This window comes from Mus musculus, chromosome 6 (genome assembly GCF_000001635.26).
Source record: "Mus musculus strain C57BL/6J chromosome 6, GRCm38.p6 C57BL/6J".
Lineage (NCBI taxonomy): Eukaryota > Metazoa > Chordata > Mammalia > Rodentia > Muridae > Mus > Mus musculus.
Genome location: NC_000072.6, coordinates 85806930 through 85826876, shown reverse-complemented (window position 1 = coordinate 85826876; position 19947 = coordinate 85806930). Strand labels below are relative to the sequence as shown.

Genomic DNA, 19947 nt, shown 5'->3' with positions numbered 1-19947 from the left:
GCCAGCCTGGTCTACAGAGTGAGTTCCAGGACAGCCAGGGATATATAGAGAAACCTTGTCTTGAGAGAGAGAGAGAGAGAGAGAGAGAGAGAGAGAGAGAGAAGTCAGCACAGCTAGAAGAGGCTTTGTCGGCAGTTAAATACATATCTCCAAGGAGAAGAGGAAACTTTTTAAAATTAAATTAAATTAATTTTTTTTTTTTACTTGTTCACTTTACATCCTGTTCACTGCCCCACCTCCCGGTAATCCCCTCCCACAGTCCTTCCCCATCCCTCCTCCCTTTCTCCTCTGAGTGGATGAGAACCCATCTGTGTATCCCCCGACCCTGGCACTTCAAGGAAGTTAGGTGCTTCCTCTCCCACTGAAGACAGACAAGGCAGCCCAACTAGAAGAACATATCCCACATATACAGGGAACTGCTTTTGAGATAGCTCCTCCTCCGTTCCAGTTGTTTGGGACCTACATGAAGTCCAAGCTGCACATCTGCTACGTATGTGTGGGGAAGCCTAGATCCACCCTGTGTATGTTCTTTGGTTGGTACTTCAGACTCTGAGAGCCCCAAGGGTCAAGGTTAGTTGACTCTGTCAGTTTTCCTGTGGAGTTCCTATGCCCTTAGGGGCTGCAATCTTTCCTCCTATTCTTCCATAAGAGCCCCCCCCCCAGTTCCATCCACTGTTTGGCTTTGGGTGTCTGTATCTGTCTGTGTCAGCTGCTGGGTGAAGCCTCTAAGAGGACAACATGTCCCTGTCTGCAAGCATAGCAGAGAATCATTAATAGTGTCAAGGTCTGGTGCTTGCTTATGGGCTGAGTCTCAAGTAGGGCCGGTTATTGATTGTCCATTCCTTCAGTCTCTGCTTGCTCCCCCATGCTTGCATTGCTTGTAGACAGGATACATTTGGGGTTGAATGTTTTGTGGGTGGGGTGGTGTCTCTATCGTTTTACTGGGGTTCCTTCCTGGCCACAGGAGGTGACCTGAGGAGAGGAAACTTAATGCTCTGGGAGTCAGGAGGAAAGGATGCTATGAAGCAAATATAAGCAGAATATAATGATACCCATACAGTGAAATAACATAACAAAATCCAGCTTTATATGCTTTTAAAAACTTAAATAAAAAGATGATGTCCTAGGCACAGAGAGAATAAACAAATGTTCTCTCTACCTTAAAAAAAAAATAACAGAGATGTCCACTTCTTTGTTTTTCTTTTTGACTTCCCCTGTTTCAGAAGTCATTGTTCCTAGACCTCCTTGTAGGAAGCCTAGGACTTCAGAGATATGTTTATCATTCATCTTCTACTTCTGTGACAAACAACCATGCTATCAAGTTTTGAGGAAGAACGTTTTATTTTGGCTCACAGTTTCAGTGAGTTCAGCCCATGGTTATTCGGCCCTATCAGTTTGGCCTGGGGTAAGGAGACTGTCATGGTGAGGCACTTCTGGTTATAGTATGTCTTAATACAAATAGAGGGCGGTTTGTCGCATTCATAACAACTACGCCACTCATGAGCCAGCAACTAGTTGGAAGTATAAAACTGGTTATCAGATCATTTATACTGTCACAGTGGATGGAACTTGGGGGGCTCTTATGGAAGAATAGGAGGAAAGATTGCAGCCCCTAAGGGGATAGGAACTCCACAGGAAAACTGACAGAGTCAACTAAGGTAGCCAGAAAGTAGAAAGAGAAAGGAACAGATTAGAGACCTAGTATAACCTTCCAGGAGCCACTCCAATGACTGTCTCCCACTCCTAAAGAATCTACAACTTCCCAACCATGTCACCAACTGGTGACAAAGCCTTCAATACAGGAACATTCCAGTTCTAAGTTATTATATAAGCCAAACACTAAGACTATGAATGAATTTTTCTCTTACTAATCACTGAAATAATTAGCTTAGTTAGTACATTTTAGAAACCTACATGTTTATTACCAGAAAAATCATAACTCTGAGGGAGTGGAGCTAGCTGAGATAGTTTAAGGTCCCAGATCATTTTTACTGTCACCTTACCCAGGTGTCTTATTGTAGGTAGGCTGGCTGAGACTAGTTGAGTCTAAAGAAGGCTCTCAGAGTGATCGCCAGGCAGTCTCAGACTTCATTGTACTCTGCGTTCAGGTGATACCCCATCCATCCCCAGGACAGTGGACCTTGCCACTGTGAGGAAAGACCTGGACAGAAAGGAAGCAGAAGGAAGTGCTATGCAAATTCATGGAAAGCCTCTACCCATTCCCAGAGAGGAAATGGACTTCTCCCTCTTTATTGGTCTACCCCTCTCCACTCTTACTACACAGCTCTCATCTCTGGATCAACAGTGGATAGAGAACATACCCCACTTCTACTCTTGACTAAGAAAACATGTCTCCTTTATTGCCCAATCAATACTCAGCCTTCCCAATGGCTCCACAATTCTGAAGATGTAAAAGGACAGACACATAGCGGTTGTCAAATGTCTAAAAGATAGTAAGAGCTTAACTTTTTAATCATAGACACCTAAAAAATTCAGTATGTACAAAATTAACCCAGAAGTTTGACGCAGGCACATCATCAGCTTTACCAGAGATGTGGAATCTGGCTGAAGTTAGGCTAGCTCATGTTACCATAAACATGAACATTAGCACTCAGAAGCGTCTGAGCCTTGAGCACCCTTGAGCACAATGTCTAATACTGCCTCTCCCTGCTATGCTCAGAAATTTCAAACTCCCTAAAAGTGGTTTTGGGGAGCCCTGTTTCTTCCCACCCACACTTGTCTTCACATTCATATCATAATCCTCATGGTATGAAGTATTTCTCTCCTATCCAGAGGCAGAGAAGCCTGCTCAGGCAGTTTCTTCCAGACAGGTTTATATCCTGGTCCAAGCCTAGAGTCCTGGGTTTGGCTGAAAGTTTCCAAACCCAGGGCTGGACTGAGGACAGGCACTGAAGCCAGGTCCCATCTCAATGTTGGGAATGTCATTACCCTGCTGAACTGTGCTAGGACACTCCAGTTACTCTGCACATGTTGCCAAAACCAAACCCAAATCATTTAAGTCAATTTTCCTGGCCAATGAATAAATCAATAAATTCAGTTGATTGTAAGGGAAATATATCAAGGCCCTAAAGCAAGAAATGCCAAAAGTTCTTGCTAGAACCACCCTTGCACATAGGCCACCATAGCCTGTACAGTGGACACTTCTGCCAGGTCACCTGCCCAGTGACAGTTTAAGATGGGAGTGGTGCCTTTGTGACTATTGATCTGTGAGCTGCTTTTTTAATTGCTGTGGTCAAGAGTTGCTGTTTCACTGTCTTATGTAATCCTCCCTGGGAACCTTAAACCCTCTTTTGCCTCACCCATTGGAATGCTCCCAGGGTTTCCCATGGCACACAGATACGGCAGTAGTGCTTCACTGGCCTTTGTTCATCTGTTCTTTAAAGACTTTAAAAATGTGTGTGTGTGTGTGTGTGTGTGTGTGTGTGTGTGTATGTGTGTGTATGTGTGTGTATGTGTGTGTATGTGTGTGTATGTGTGTGTATGTATGTGTGTATGTGTGTATGTATGTATGTATGTATGTATGTATGTATGTGTGTATGTGTGTGTATGTATGTGTGTATGTGTGTGTATGTATGTATGCATGTATGTATGTTTATAAGCATGAGCACATGCACTTTATTGAAACTGAGGTCACAGGCTGTTGTGGGCCACCCAAGACATAGGTTCAAGGAACTCATGTCCTCTGTAAGAACACAACTCCTGAGAGCTTCTTTTTCTACCCATACAGGTACCATCATTTATATTCCCTTAGTGTCGGTTTTTCCCAGTTCTTCCAGATGTTTTCCACAAATTCTTATTATACTCGATGTTAGTACTATATGAAGAAACAATTTTTACAAGAGCTCTGAAGGTTCACTGCTGGCCCTTTCAAGAAAGCTTCACTTGGTCTAGTGATTCAGTGGTTAAAGAGACACTAGATATAAATTAGCAATGTCTAATAACAGTAAGAAATGATTCTGTGGTGGTATGAATAAGAATGATCCCAATAGACTCATATATTTGCATCCTTAACTACCATTGAGTGGAACAGTTTGAGAAGGATTAGGAGGTGTGGCCTTATTGGAGTAGGTATGGCCTTGATTAAGTAGGTGTGTCACGGGGTGGGAGGAGGGCTCCAAAAGCTTGTGACAGGCCTAGTCTATCTCTTGTCCTACTGCCTGCAAATCAGAACATAAAGCTCTCAGCTCCGCTCCAGCGCCATGCCTGTCTGCTTCCCACCATAGTGTCCATGGACTAACCTTCTAAAACTGTAAACAAGCACCTGATGAAATACTTTCTTTCAGAATACTTCCTTTCTTTCTTGCCAGAGTCGTGGTGTTTCTTAACAGTAATAGAACACTGACTCAGACAGCCATGTGTTGGGAGCACAAAGGTCTTTTTGCCCACGGGTCACTAAGAAAACCAGGAATATTAAACACACAGGAGATTCTCCTCCATAGAGAAGATTAAATTGCCTGTTTTCCTGCCCAGAAAGCCAAGAGTGGATCTTGTTAATGATTTGGTGACCTTTATTGCTATCTGAAGCACCAGACCTTACCCACTTTTTGCTATAGAGGCTGCCCTTCCCAAGAATATTTATCCCAGACTCTATCCCTAGCTCCCAGTTAAGAGAACCCATCCTTGGGGGAAATGTCACATGTACTTTATGGCTTGCTGATCTCTATGTTATCTTGGTCAGAGACCACAATAGAGTCTAGTCTCTTTAGTTATAGAGCCCACCTTTGTGACCACATGTACTTCATATAGGAAGGAGTTTCTAAGTAGTCACATCTTAGGCTTTATTGTGCACCTGGAATGGTACAGACTGTTGTCTGGAAACTTTTCCCCAAGTTGTACTGTATTTTAAATATGCCGACAGTGAACTGTCTGGCATCAGACTCCCTACGTCTGATCCATGTTAGTGAAATCAATCATTCTTATCTCTTCTGGGTTCACTTCCCTGCCTGAACACTGGCAGGGTACCTGTCAGCCACCCTTGAATAGGTGGGCCTGAGAAGAATAACAAAGGAAGCCGAGCATATCACAGAGGTCAAGCCACTAAGCAACATTTGTCCATGCCCTGTGCTTCAGTTCCTGCCTCCAGGTTCCTGCTCTAGTGTAACTCCTGCCTTGGCCTCGCTCACGGATGGACTGTGAATGGAATGTCTAACCCAAATAAACCTTTTTCCAGCCCAAGATAGGCTTTGGTCACGGTGTTTATCACAGCAACACAAATCAAACTAGGGCAAGGGGATCTTCATTTCTCAATGATTGAGATCAAATGCCTTCCAGAAGCTCATGGGCACAGCTTCTGGTATTCTGTCAACCTCTCCCTTAGGCCCGCTTGAGCCTGTCATCTGGAAATGGCCACAATAGTGATGGAAAGGACATGTGCAACCTAGCAGCCACCTCCCAACTATGGCTCACTTGGAGCCTAATGATGAGATGGAGAAGCAGGAAGGCAGTATTCGGCTGCCAGGGTCCATTTTTATATGTATATGTACATCTTGGGCAGGGAGAAAGGCCGAAGTGTAGGTCATCTTTTGATTATGGAAAACCAGCCCCTTACCCAGGATGTGTGAGCCAATAGTGAGTTCCACAGTCCTTCAGCTCATCCAGCAGATGTGCATAGGGGAGCACAGGGCACCTCAGCAAGGCTACATGTGCCTAGCGAGAGGTGTGTGTGTGATGTGGTGGGATCAGGAAGAGAGGTGGCAGTCTTCCTATGAGGGTCTTCCCAAAGCCAGCTTCTCTTCCACGTTAATCCTATGGTGATTACAAAGCAAATGAGCAAAGACTCCTCTATCATATCCCAGCCCTTGACCTTTGGTTTATGATTACCCAGGAGCCAGCCAATGAGGTGCCAGGCTGCGTCTGCTCCTGAGCCCTCAGTCAGGTTCTAGCAGATTTTCTTTGGATGGCATTTGGAGGCTGACGATTTCCTGAAGACTTTCAGCTCTGTGATACCAGGTGAGAGAATAGAGAGTCGAGGCTGGGAGGGAGAGGTCTCTTGTGGACCTGCAGTCTTGACAACCTTTCTGGGGATTCAGGGTGGCGTGTTGGGAGATGACCTTTTGCCCTTTGGGCAGATTACATCATCTCAAAAAGTCAGAAGAGGGTTTTCTGAAACTTCTTCATGGGAACATGGGATTCTGCTGTCTACAGACCCTGAAGAAGAAACCAGTAGCTGGGGACACCACATCCTCCTTCCAGTGTGCCATATTAAGGTGTGGAACAACCAATTCCTTGGAGGTGAGTAAGCATATCAGACAAAGGCCAATCTTGTCCTCTAATGCTTGTTACATCAGCTCCAGTATCTATTAATCCTTCAAAGCTTTTCCCTTCAATTATTAATTTAAGATTAGGTCTCTGATTAGTAACAGATTGAACCCAGTACACATCAGAGGAACCAAAGTCACTCTGTCCTCTCTCACTCTTAACAAATCTGGACAGTAGCACATGCAAGGGAACTAAGATAAGTTGAGCAATTCTTTGATTAGCACATACCATGAGGGAAAATACCATGAGGGAAAGCAGCCATAATTTTAATTTCTCCCTCATAATCATTATCTCTAACACCTGGATAAATGTGCAGACCTTTTACAATAGAACTGCTTTGTCCGAAAAGAAATCCCCAAGCGTCTGCTGGTAGAGGTCCAAAAACTCCTGTAGGCAGAGTTTGAACTCCCATTTCTAGCGTTATTACTGCGTGGGTAGTGAAACTGAGGTCCAATCCTGCACTTCCTGGGGTTGCCCTGATAAGTTCAAAAATGGACTTATCAAAAACCCAATTTGATTAGCATTACTTTCATATTGACCTTCTCCTAAAAGCATGTTAATATCACATTCTGGGTTACCTGTCTGAACATTCAAAGAGGCAGTTTTCTTACTGGCTTCTTGCCATTCAGAACTCCAATGTAAGAAATCTCTTCTTGACAAAGTAGCCTTACATAGAGTCTTCCAATCTTGGGGGGTTAAATTTGACTCCATGACAGTATCCAATAACGCTCGTGTAAAAGGAGCTGTAGGGCCATATTGTGCCACAGCTGTTTTTAACTCCTTTATCACCTTGAACTCCAAAGTCTGATATTGTCTGACTCTATTGTTTTGCTGGTCAATTATCTCAACTACAGAAAAAGCTAGCACATCAGATCTATCCTGCCCTTTCCCACAAGCTGACTCACAGCTCTTTCTAGCCATTGGTACATTTCAGAATAGCTGTTCTTCTCTGTATTTGACACCTTTTTTTAGCTCCTGCAGCTCATTAGTCAATTTCTGCAACTTAATCTCAAACTCTAATCTATTTAGTTGCATGTCCATTTGAGTAGCATCTCCTATAGTGGAGGCCATGGGTGGACCAGAAGGTTGGCAAGGCGGCCAATCCTTCTCATATTTGGCGGCTCCTTTTTCTGAATGATCTTCTTTGTCTAATGTTAGCTCATCATTAGAATCTCTAATGAGAGGGCCCTTTTCTGAGAAAGTCCTCCCTGACAGGCGTTCTTCCTGAGATTCTTCAAGCTCTTCCTGGGCACTATCTGACACCTGCGAGGTCGCTTCATCAATAGCATCTTTTATGAGCACCCAGAGGCAGAAAATAAAATTATCTGCCTGGGTGTTTCTCAGAGCTTCTCCAGTTCTCTCCCAGGTTCTCTGAACCATGGTTTTCTCCTCTGAACCACGGGCAGCAAGAATCTATCTAATCTGAAAAATCTTCTAACAAGTTGTTCTTCAAAACATACTCCTCTTGCCTGAAGCAGATCTTGAAGGCTGTGGACAAATGCCTGTTTAGAATTTTCTATTCCCATTTTCCGCTGTCAACCCCTAAGTGGAATCAGCGCCAGATCAATGCTGTCCCAACTTAGCCCGTATCCTTTCACACCTACAGCAATAATTTCAAAAAGATGAAGTTTAAAGCCTGAATGAATGAATACAACATGTTGCTTACTGTGCCAGATACGGTCTTCTTACTTTTCCCTTCTTGTGGAGCTCCACCTAAGACAGAGTTCCTTCAGTCAATCCTGCTGTAGTCAGATCCCACGTTCAGGTGCCAAACTGTGGGTTCTTCCTGACAAGTAGGCTGGGGCTATATGGAAAATAGACGGCGAGAGAAAAAGGAGACCAAGACAAATTCTGATCAAGGCTCAATGTTTATTAAGAGTCTGTGCTTATAAAGGGGGAAAGCCCATCCCCCACTGATCCACTCTTGATGCCTTGTCACCAGCCTGTTAGAAATAAGTCTGACAGCACTTGTTGGCAGTAAGTTGTCAGTCACCAGGTTGTCAGCTAGCTCAGGAATTTCTCAGGAATTTCAGCCTCTCAGCAGGTAGCAGGGTCTTGGAGAAGAACAGCAAAGGTGACAGAACAATAGAACCAGCTAGGTCGGAAGACTCCACCCTAGGTGGTCTCATTCACAGTGGCAGCATAGGACTGAGTCAGCCTGCTCAAGGCTGGGGGAGGCTACTTTAAGGTATCAAAATATCAGATGACCAGTTTCCTGGGTTAGGAGGGCATTGGGAAAGGGCCAAATCACATCTCTGCTGCATACAGATCACCAGTGAATCCTGAAAGCAACCTAGAAGCCAGGTGTTATTTTCCATGTTCTATGATAAACACACACAGGCTCAGAGAGTCAAAGTGACATGTTCAGGGTCACGTGGCTAGAACCCGGGGATGGATCAGGTGTTCCTGACAGGAGCTTCTTCTCAGTGGTATTCTGTGATCTCTTGAGTGATACAAGAAGACACAAAGTTTACACAGCTCTTGAGAGGATTTGGGCAGGGTGGAGGGGGTACAGGGAACTCATGTGGTTTCCTCTCTCTCCTGCAGGACTCAAGGAAATCGTGAAGAACGGTCTAGCTTTCTCTTGTGATTGCTGATATTTGAAACCCACAAGTCTCCCCATGGCTCCTTATCAGATCCGCCAGTACCAGGAGAGGGACTATAAACTGGTTGTGGGCTTGTTCTCCAGGGGCATGATGGAGCACATCCCTGCTGCCTTCCGCTACACGCTGCTGCTGCCCCAAACCCTCCTGTTTTTATTTGTGATGCCTCTAACCATAGTCCTGGTGTTTGGCTCCTGGCTACTGGCTGTTATATGTATCTTCTTTCTGCTCCTACTCCTGCGGCTCCTTGCCGGACAGCCCTTCAAGGACTATGTGGCCCAGTGTTTGCAGACAGACATGGCTGACATCACCAGGTCTTACCTGAATGCACATGGCTCCTTCTGGGTGGCTGAGTCTGGAGGGCTGGTGGTGGGCACAGTGGGTGGTCTGCCAGTCAAGGATCCTCCATTAGGGAGGAAGCAGATGCAGCTGTTTCACCTGTCTGTGTCCTCACAACATCGAGGACAGGGGATAGCAAAAGCACTGGTCAGAACTGTCTTCCAGTTTGCACGAGACCAGGGCTACAGTGATGTTGTTCTTGAGACCAGTGTCATACAACAAAGTGCTATAACCCTCTATGAGGCTATGGGATTCCAAAGGACAGGAAAATACTCAGAGATCAGCATTATCAAATGGTTAATTACATTTTCTATAATTCATTTCACATATTCTTTCCCTTCTACTCAGAAACATGAACTATAATCTTATTTCTTACCATATAGATCAGGTTCCAATTACTGTACTGTAATAAATAATAAAAGCATATTTTTCATGCTCACCGGATTACTACTTGACAATGTTAGGGTGACAAAGTTGACCTCTACAGTGCACAGCCCTTCTCCATGAGACATTTGTTTCATCTTTGAGATCCTTTCCGGGGGCTACTTTGCATCTCTACTCTTATTAAACTGAGCATGGCTGTTGTGAGCTACTTGCCAGGCTACAGCTTGAAGGCCTTCCAGAAGCTCACAATCATAGCTTCTTTTTGGCCAATCTTTTCCTTACATGTTCCAACTTAACACAAGTCCTTCCGTGTTTGTTTTCAACTGATCAAGACAGAGCCTTTTATCTGATTTCCCTTTCCTTGATGTCTTTATGAATCCCATTTACATGCCTGATTAAATCATTCAGACCCACCAACACCTCTTCTATCATGTAAAGATCAGGTCCTACCAGGGTCATCAGCCAAGCTACTGAAGCCCCATTCTGTCTGTAAGGGCTCTGCTGAATCAACCAGTTTCTTAAGTCTTTGAAAGCAGTCCTATCAGTGGGGCATCCAACACCAAGATAATCATGACAGGTTGTTCTATGCTCATTTCCATTGATGCAATATGCAGAGAGAACAGCTTAGCAACGTAAGACTTCACTTGGTTTGGACTATATACACATCTTCCTTCTAACAATGCCCTTAGCAATCTGGGACCCTCACTGACATGTACTCCTCATGTATGTCCCATCCTAACAATATATGTGGCAACCTAAGACCCCCACTCCCATTGAGATGAACGTATACCTCATTCTAAGTGCTGCAATAGATTCCAGTACCACTAACATTTGTTAATGGCTCCACTTTTGTGGATATATTCCATTGTGCTATATTCTGAGATATATCCTGTATAAGAGAGAAGGTGTCAGGCTGGAGAGATGGCTCAGAGGTTAAGAGCACTGACTGCTCTTCCAGAGGTCTTGAATTAAATTCCCAGCAACCATATGGTGGCTCACAACCATCTGTAATGGATCCAATGCCCTCTCCTGGTGTGTCTGAAGACAGCTACAGTGTACTCATCATATATATCAAATAAAGAAATAAAATCAGAGAGAGAGAGAGAGAGAGAGAGAGAGAGAGAGGGAGAGGGAGAGGGAGAGGGAGAGGGAGAGGGAGAGGGAGAGGGAGAGAGAGAGAGAGAGAGAGAGAGAGAATTCAGCCTAGTGGTTTTGGATACATGTATAGTAAGGCAAACTATGTTATGTAAGTGAACTTTTTTTTATTAGATATTTTCTTCATTTACATTTCAAATGCTACCCCAAAAGTCTCCTTCCCCCACCCTGCTCCCCAACCCACCCACTCCTGCTTCCTGGCCCTGGCATTCCCCTGTACTGGGGCATATAATCTTCACAAGGCCAAGGGCCTCTAATCCCATTGATGGCCAACTAGGCCATCCTCTGCTACATATGCAGCTAGAGACATGAGCTCTGGGGGTATTGGTTACTTCATACTGTTGTTCCTCCTGGCTGCAGACCCCTTCAGCTCCTTGGGTACTTTCTCTAGCTCCTTCATTGGGGGCCCAGTGTTCCATCCAATAGATGACTGTAAGCATCTCCTTCTATATTTGCCAGGCACTGGCATAGCCTCACAAGAGATATAAGGGTCCTGTAAGCAAAATCTTCCTGGCATATGCAAGTGTCTGGGTTTGGTGGTTGTTTATAGGATGGATCTCCAGTTGGGGCAGTCTCTGAGTGGTCCTTCCTTCCATCTCAGCTCTGAACTTTGTCTCTGTAACTCCTTCCATGGGTATTTTGTTCCCCATTCTAAGAAGGAACAATGTATCCACACTTTGGTCTTCCTTCTTCTTGAATTTCATGTGTTTTGCAAATTGTATCTGTTAAATCCATTTGTTTCATAACTTCTGTTAGTTTCATTATTCTCTGTTTAGTTTCTGTTTCCAGGATTTGTCCATTGATGGGAGTGGGGTGTTGAAGTCTTCCACTATTATTGTGTGTGGTGCAAAGTGTGCTTTGAGCCTTACTATAGTTTCTTTAATGAATGTGGATGTCCTTCCATTTGGAGCATAGACATTCAGAATTGAGAGTTCATCTTGGAAGATTTTCCCTTTGATGAGCATGAAGTGTCCCTCCTTGTCTTTTTTGATGACTCTGGTTTGGAAGTTGATTTTTTTCGATATTAGAATGGCTACTCCAGCTTGTTTCTTCGGACCATTTGCTTGGAAAATTGTTTTCTGGCCTTTTACTCTGAGGTAGTGTCTGTCTTTGCTCCTGAGGTGGGTTTCCTTTATGCAGCAAAATGTTGGGTCCTATTTATGTTGCCAGTCTGTTAGTCTATGTCTTTTTATTGAGGAATTAAGTCCATTGATATTAAGAGATATTAAGGGAAAGTAATTGTTGCTTCCTGTTATTTTTGTTGTTAGAGTTGGGATTCTGTTCTTATTATGGCTGTCTTCTTTTAGGTTTGTTGAAGAATTCCTTTCTTGCTTTTTCTAGGGCATAATTTCTTTCCTTGTGTTGGAGTTTTGGATTTATTATCCTTTGAAGGGCTGGATTCGTGGAAAGATATTCTGTGAATTTGGTTTTGTCATGGAATACTTTGGTTTCTCCATCTATGGTAATTGAGAGTTTGGCTGGGTATAGTAGCCTGGCTGGCATTTGTGTTCTCTTAGGATCTGTATAACATCTGTCCAGGATCTTCTGGCTTTCATAGTCTCTGGTGAGAAGTCTGGTGTAATTCTAATAAGTCTGCCTTTATATGTTACTTGACCTTTTTCCCTTACTGCTTTTAATATTCTATCTTTATTTAGTACATTTGTTGTTCTGATTATTATGTGTCAGGAGGAATTTCTTTTCTGGTCCAATCTATTTGGAGTTCTGTAGGCTTCTTGTATGTTTATGGGCATCTCTTTCCTTAGGTTAGGGAAGTTTTCTTTTATAATTTTGTTGAAGATATTTACTGACCCTTTAAGGTGAAAATCTTCATTCTCATCTATACCTATTATCCTTGGGTTTGCTCTTCTCATTGTGTCCTTGATTTCCTGGATGTTTTGAGTTAGGATCTTTTTGCATTTTGCATTTTCTTTGATTGTTGTGTCCATGTTCCCTATGGAATCTTCTGCACCTGAGATTCTCTCTTCCATCTCTTGTATTCTGTTGCTGATGCTCACACATCTATGGTTCCTGTTTTCTTTCCTAGGATTTCTATCTCCAGAGTTGTCTCCCTTTGGGTTTTCTTTATTGTTTCTACTTCCATTTTTAGATCTTGGATGGTTTTGTTCAATTCTATCACTTGTTTGGTTGTGTTTTCCTGTAATTCTTTAAAGGATTTTTGTGTTTCCTCTTTAAGTACTTCTACCTGTTTAGCAGTGTTCTCCTTTATTTCTTTAAGTGAGTTATTAATGCCCGTCTTAAATTCCTCTACCAGCATCATGAGATATAACTTTAATTCCAAAGCTTGCTTTTTGGGTGTGTTGGGGTATCCAGGACTTGCTGTGGTGGGTGTACTAGGTTCCAATGATACCAAGTGGTCTTGATTTCTGCTAGTAAGATTCTTACATTTGCCTTTCACCATCTTGTATTCTCTGGTGTTAGATGTTCTAGCTGTCTCTGGAGCTCATTCCTTCTGTGATTCTGTTAGCTTTGTCAGCACTCCTGGGAGCCCAACTCTCTCCTGATTCCTAGTGGTCAGAGCACTCTCTGCAGGCAAGCTCTCCTCTGGCAAGGAAGGTGCACAGAGGTCTGGGTCTCAGCTCTGCCTCCTGGCTGAGGATGAAGGCCCGAGGGGACCCTGTCCAAGAATCTCTGTTGATTCTGCAGCCTTTGAGCTCTCCTGCTTGGACTGGTCTCTGAGAGATCTGGGATACAAGATCATAAGTAAACTTTTAAAGAGAACGCTCTAATTACATAATATACTGTGTATGTCTAAAATCAGATGCATCATCAAAAAGGCTGTACACAGTCCAGACAAGGTTATATAATTCCAAAGTATCAATCAAATAGAAAACCACTGCTCTTATGAATATGTTTAGCCCCTGATAAGTGTCAGTAGCCAAAGCATTGTCAATGGACAAAACATTACAAAGTTTTACATTGTGAAAAATTGAAATTACAGTCTATAGTTTTCATCTCTGTAAAGCAGAGAATAATTTAGAAGAATCTAAATTCATATCTATGGTCACCAAGATTAGAGAGAGCAAGCTGTGGGTGCAGTGTTCTTATGGATCCTGTGAGAGTGCCCAGCCCCACTGGGACCACCACTTTGACCCCACCTGCAAAAATATGAGCAGAAGGCAGAGAGATGAAGCTATACACTAAAAGCAGACAGGGGGGGTTGAACTGTTGTCTGATTGTAACTTCTATATTTTATCTGACTGGGGCTTCACTGAGTAGAATTCAAACAAAGCTGCATCCATAGCACTGAGGGCATTCAACACAGAAAGAGAAGTGACAGGTGGGGCCTGGGGTGAATGGATTCTCCCTAAGGAGGTATGGTGGGAAGGGCTTTCCAGGAAGAGGCTTGGCACAGGTTGTTGTAGCCCTGAGGGTTCTCGAAGGCCCTGGAGCACCTTCACAGGTAGGACATACACTGCAGACTGACCTGAAGGTCCAGAGCAAACATTTGTCTCAAATGAGTGGCCTCTGGGAAGGTGTTCTTTCCACCTACGGTGGAACCATACTGTATATACCCTGAAGCCTAGACCCCAGCTATGCTGCAGACAAAGCAACCGTGGGCTAGCTGGAGGACGACAGTTGCCTAAGCAGCTGTTCCCACCTCCTGTCAAAATAGACACTAAAGAAGAAAAACAGGTGCTATTGTCCCTTGGTCAGAAATACTTCCCAGGAGTCTGATAGGAAGAACGTTAGGGGAAAGTGACAATGTTCAAAGCCACCATGTAGGTTCTAGAGATTGGACCCAAGTCCTATGAACAAGCAGTCAATGCTCTACCAGCAGAGCGGTTTCTGCAGCCACCAGTTCTGTCACCATCAATCCAAACTGGATCTGGTATAGTCTTCTAGCACATCCTCTAATGATGGAGATTCCTAAGAAGTGTCACCTTCTAAAGTACCCACCACCTCCCAAGACCTTGTTTCAGTGCAGGACTGTCCAGATCTAAACTGTAACAGGAGCCCAACACCAAGACTATGGGAGAATTTTTCTCTTGTCACTACTGGAAACAAAAGAGCTTTTCTAGGGTCTTGTCTAAATCTACATGTTCATTTCCAGAATAATCGACCCCCTGAGAAAACTAAACTCTCTGAGAGAGCTTATACGTTAACAGATGTTGGATCCTGCTTGGAATTAAAAGTCTGCCAGGGTGTCCAGCAGACATCTATAACTTCATTGTAAAGTACCTGCATTCTGATAACACCCTATCCACCCCAAAACATATATCATTGCATAATGAGAAAAAGAAAGAACTATAAAAAAGGGACAGATGTGGTGTGTGAATTCTGGGAAAATCTCTACTCACTCCCCAAGAAGACATGAATTCCCATGTCTTCTCTAGTCTATCCTTCCTTTCAGTTGTATTTTATACAGATCACCAGTGGATAGAGAAGTAGACTTGGGAGTATCTTCTACTTCTGCTTTTGGCCAAGAATGCAAGTCAACCTTGCTGTTCAACCAACACTCGGCCTTCTCATTGGACCCACTATTTCAGGATGAAAAAAATAACCCATTTTTGGACTCAGAACCAGCAATCAATCAAATAGGATCAGGTTTTTTAATATCACAGCTTTTGAGGAGAATCACAACAAAGAAAATGAACCCAGAAAGTTGTCACAGACAAACCAGCAACTTCACTAGAGATGTGGAATCTGCCTGGAGTTAGGGGGTGTGACAACCTGAAACTATGAACTGTGAGTTCAGAAATCAGCAGAGTGGAGGGTGGGGCTGCTCTCAGCATCAAGAAAGCACAGGACCTTTGCACTCTCTCTGCTATGCTTAGAAACCCCACACTCCCCCAAGGGAGCTTATCCCCACACTAATTAACAACTCCAGGCCATTAGAAACTCAGGCCAGAAGGAATTTATCACCTCCCCGGAGGCAGGGAAGCCTGGTTGGCCAGCTTCTTCCAGATGGATTCTGTCCAATCTGGAAGGAGTTTGCCTGGAAGCTTCCGGCTGGAAAGTGAGGCTGAGGGCCAGACTGCAAGGGCTGAGGACAGACAGGCCCTAAAGCCCATCCTCAGCCTGCATCTCTGTGAAAATCCTCCATTCCACTGAACCACGCACAAGGACACAGATGTGTTGGTAAATTGCAGAGATGATGTGTGGGTTATCTTCATCTGCCCAGGCTCACTTCAGTCAGACCCTCCCCTGATGCATAAGTCACCAAAGGAGGCTGCTTGGTCACACAGGAGAGATCTGGAGGGTGTGTGCCCCAAAACTAGCAATACTCACTGAAGACTAAACTAGAATTGCATCTTGCCAAAAGGTCCCCACAATCTTGAACCGTCTCTGCCTAGTTCACTGTGGGAATGGTGCTGCTCTGTCTGCTAACCTGTGCTCCCTCTCCATTTCTGTCTTTGTTGCCAAGAGAGGTTATGTAAGGATGTTACATAAGTCTTCTCCTTTATTTGGGCCAGCCACTGGAAAGTGGGACCTGTGTGCGGTAACACATATTTATTGCAGTGCCCTTAGATTCCCCACCAAACTGGATTGTATTTGGAGAATAAGCCTCTGCTTGTCCATCTATCTCTGTGAATAGTGACGGGTGGGGCACTCCTAGTTTAGTCTACACCCCTCTCCCCCAGCACACACACAGATGAATCCTACAAATACTGGCTTCACCCTAGGCAGAAAGCCACAAGCTGAGGGGCATAAGTGGGTCTCTTCCATGGGGACATTTTAACATACAAGGGTGTTTCTCTAAGTCTGGGGCCTAAGAAGACTAATGCACCATGGTATTTTCATCAACACATGTTTGAGGCAGGGATGGAGAAGTCAGCAAAGACCACCAGGAGCCATTAGAAAAGGAGGCAAGTGCAGCCTGGGCAGGGAGAAGTCCACAAATGAAGGCTCCTGCACTTGAGACAGTAGGTGTAACTCCTGCTTGTGATGACAAGTGAGCTCATGGGAGAGGAGCAGGGAGCAGAGAGCCTCAGAGAGGGATAAGAGTGCTGGGAGAGAGCCACTGCACCCGGGAAGGGACAAGGAGGTGAGGTGCCTGCATTCCATCATGAGATTAAGGACCCCTGAGCCATCTCAGATCCTGATTCCCTTCCAGGTTCATTCTGTGGTGGTCACGAAGTTGACTACACCTGAATGTCCCTCTCCACGGCCCATCTACTTGGCTCTGTGGTTTATAATTATCAAACATCCAGCTTTCAGCCAATGAGGTTTCTACCAAGTCTGCTACCTCAATAAATAACAGGCCACTGATTAGCCTCACAATCAGTCACAAGCACAGCACTAAGGCTGATTTGGACCCTGAGCTCTGAGCAACTAGGTGAGTATGTTTGGGGGCAAGGTTGGGGTTGGGGGGTGTCTCTGCATTTGTCTCCTGTAACAGGACCTTCTTGTTCATGTTTTCTCAAAAGTCTAAATGTTCAGAGCTGATGGGAAATGGCTTTGTTGAAACTTGATCTTGGAAATCCTGCATTTGCAATGTATATACTCTAGAGAAAGAGATCAAAGGAGCTGGGCATGAAGACTGGTGGCCTCAAGGTACTATCTCAATGCTCCATGAAATTTAGAGAGCCAGTAATGGGGCCAGGAGGGTGGAAGAGAAGGGGGCCGCCAGTACTTCAAGGGGAGTCTAGAAGGCAATTGTTTCTTTATCATGTTCTGCAGGTGAAGATATAGGTCCAGAGAGATTAAGTGATGTGCCCAATGTCTCACTTCCAGACAGTCAGAGAAAATAACATTCCAACCAGTGTGTCTGGCTTTATACATTCTCTCTGTTAATGGTTTCCTCTTAGGTCACATGTGCATGTACACACACAGACACACACAGACACATGTTGAATAGGTTAATGGCAAGCTGGGAACTTAGTTGGGGACTTGCATGGTTTCTTTTCTCTTCAGCAGGGTTACAGGGAAACCTACAGTCAGAAGCAGCTGTGTCTTTGGTCTTTGAGATCTTAGCCTCCGAAGTCTCCCATGGCTCCTTATCATATCCGAAAATACCAGGACAGCGACCACAGGAGTGTGGTGGATTTGTTCCGCAGAGGCATGGAGGAGCACATCCCCGCTACCTTTCGCCACATGCTGCTGCTGCCCCGAACCCTCCTGCTCTTACTCGGGGTCCCTCTTACTCTATTCCTGGCCTCAGGCTCCTGGCTTCTGGTTCTTCTGTCCATCCTTACCCTCTTTCTTTCCCTGTGGTTCCTTGCAAAATACACATGGGAAAAGCATGTGATGAACTGTTTGCACACAGACATGGCTGACATCACCAGAACCTACCTGAGTTCTCACTCCTCCTGCTTCTGGGTAGCTGAGTCTAGAGGTCAGACAGTGGGCATGGTGGCTGCTCGGCCAGTGAAGGACCCCCTCCTGCAGAAGAAGCAACTGCAGCTACTTCACCTCTCTGTGTCATTGCAGCACCGAAGAGAAGGCCTAGGGAAAGCTATGGTCAGGACTGTCCTCCAATTTGCACAGATGCAGGGCTTCAGTGAAGTTGTCCTTTCCACCAGCATGCTGCAGTACGCAGCCCTGGCTCTCTACCAGGGCATGGGCTTCCAGAAGACTGGCGAGACCTTCTACACCTATTTGTCCAGACTAAGGAAATCTCCAATGATAAACTTAAAGTATAGCCTCACTTCTCGGGAAGGGGACCTGTGATCTCTCTCCTCTGGCCGTCAATCAGGATCTGATTGCTTCTGTAATAGTAACAAGCAGACCCAGCTACTTCAGGTGCAAACCACTAACCCTCACTCTCAAGCACATCTGAGTAAGTGTTTTGTGGGTGGGCTTGGGGCAATGGTTACTCTGTGTTATCTAGGCTTTCTGAGGTATTCTTTAGCTAACATAACGCCATGTATAAAAAGTAACACAATATGAACTAACCAGTACCCTGGAGCTCTTGACTCTAGCTGGATATGTATCAAAAGATGGCCTACTCGGAGGCCCATTGGACTTGCAAACTTTATATGCCCCAGTACAGGGAAATGCCAGGGCCAAAAGGTGGGAGTGGGTGGGTAGGGGGGTAGGGGTGAAGGGTATGGGGGACTTTTGGGATAGCATTGGAAATGTAAATGAGAAAAATACCTAATTAAAAAAAAAGGAATGAAAAGAAAAAAAAACACTAACACAAAATAGTAAAATTTTACTTAGCTTGTGAATCTTTGGGTCATCTACTGAGCTTGGCAGGCCAGCTGTCAGGGTCTCAGGACACCTTGGGTTGGCAGAAGCATATTACCTCACTCTATCAGTCTGGCTCAGGCAGGGCTCCAGGTTTTTGTAGAGTTACAAAAGCAGAAGCTAAGGAAGTGAAGGTCTTTCCCAAACCCTGAAGGTGTCACATGCAGAACTAAGACTTGGTTGGAATCTCACCTACCTCTGCTTTAGAGGGACTGAAGTCCCAGAACCAAGGGACTGGCTATGGCCCTGTGACTAGCCAGGCAGCACAAGGTTAGGACAGTGGGTGGAGGTGAGCCACAGGGTGTTTTAGAAATTATTTACACCCTTTGGCAACTGATTGGACTCGACCTCGTGGAGCAGCATGCATGTCTTAAGATAGGCTGAACATGGAGTGTTCCCGTAGTCAAGAAAAGCTATAGGATTAGCAAGGCTCCCATACATCAGCCCTGGGACACAGCTCCATCCTGTCCACATTGCCCTGTGATTCCTCATTTCCCTAAGTGCCTCTGGCCTGAATGTGCTCCTGTAAGCCTTGATGTCTTAGGGTCGTGACAATATCATAATAGTAGTGCAAATGTTATCAAATGACACCAACTGTTTTTTTGTGTATTTTAAAATAGTTATTAACCCCAAGCATCTGCATGCTTTTAATCCCAGCACTCAGAAGGCAGAGGTGAGGCAGGAGGCTATCTGTGAGTTCCAAAACCAGACTCATCTACATAGCAAAATCTAGGCCAGCAAGAGCTACATAATGAAGCCCTATCTTAATAATAATAATTTTAAAAAAATGGTTAACTTTAAAGCCTGAAAGTGTTTTCTCCCAGTAATGGGAAAATGAAAGAAGCCTATAGCTATGTCTAAAACTCTGAAGTTCACAAGTAGTTAAAGAGAGCAATGCTGTCCATGGAGTCACATGCATGCATGTGAATATGTGTGCTCTCTTTTTTGTGTGCGTGTTCGTGTGTGTGTGTGTGTGTGTGTGTGTGTGTGTGTGTGTGTGTGAGCTTGTGCAAATATGTCAGAACTCAACCTCAAA

At 44.5% G+C, this 19947-nt stretch overlaps 2 protein-coding genes across 2 annotated transcripts; both read left to right on the top strand.

The window, feature by feature from the left end:
- The first annotated feature begins 5904 nt into the window (after positions 1-5904).
- Positions 5905-9659, top strand: Nat8f5 (N-acetyltransferase 8 (GCN5-related) family member 5). The gene is made up of 3 exons (NM_023493.2): positions 5905-5970; positions 6166-6252; positions 8827-9659. The coding sequence occupies exon 3, from the start codon at positions 8901-8903 to the stop codon at positions 9582-9584; it is 684 nt and encodes a 227-aa protein (NP_075982.2). The 5' UTR covers positions 5905-5970; positions 6166-6252; positions 8827-8900; the 3' UTR covers positions 9585-9659.
- A 7340-nt stretch (positions 9660-16999) lies between these two features.
- On the top strand, positions 17000-18833 carry Nat8f6 (N-acetyltransferase 8 (GCN5-related) family member 6). Its single transcript, NM_001201389.1, has 3 exons — positions 17000-17058; positions 17150-17276; positions 17640-18833. Exon 3 carries the CDS (start codon positions 17712-17714, stop codon positions 18390-18392), a length of 681 nt encoding a protein of 226 aa, NP_001188318.1. The 5' UTR covers positions 17000-17058; positions 17150-17276; positions 17640-17711; the 3' UTR covers positions 18393-18833.
- Positions 18834-19947: the final 1114 nt, after the last annotated feature.

Bases quoted from the DNA above. Each gene is read 5' to 3' on its own strand.
- Nat8f5 (NM_023493.2), top strand. From the start codon at position 8,901: ATGGCTCCTTATCAGATCCGCCAGTACCAGGAGAGGGACTATAAACTG.
- Nat8f6 (NM_001201389.1), top strand. From the start codon at position 17,712: ATGGCTCCTTATCATATCCGAAAATACCAGGACAGCGACCACAGGAGT.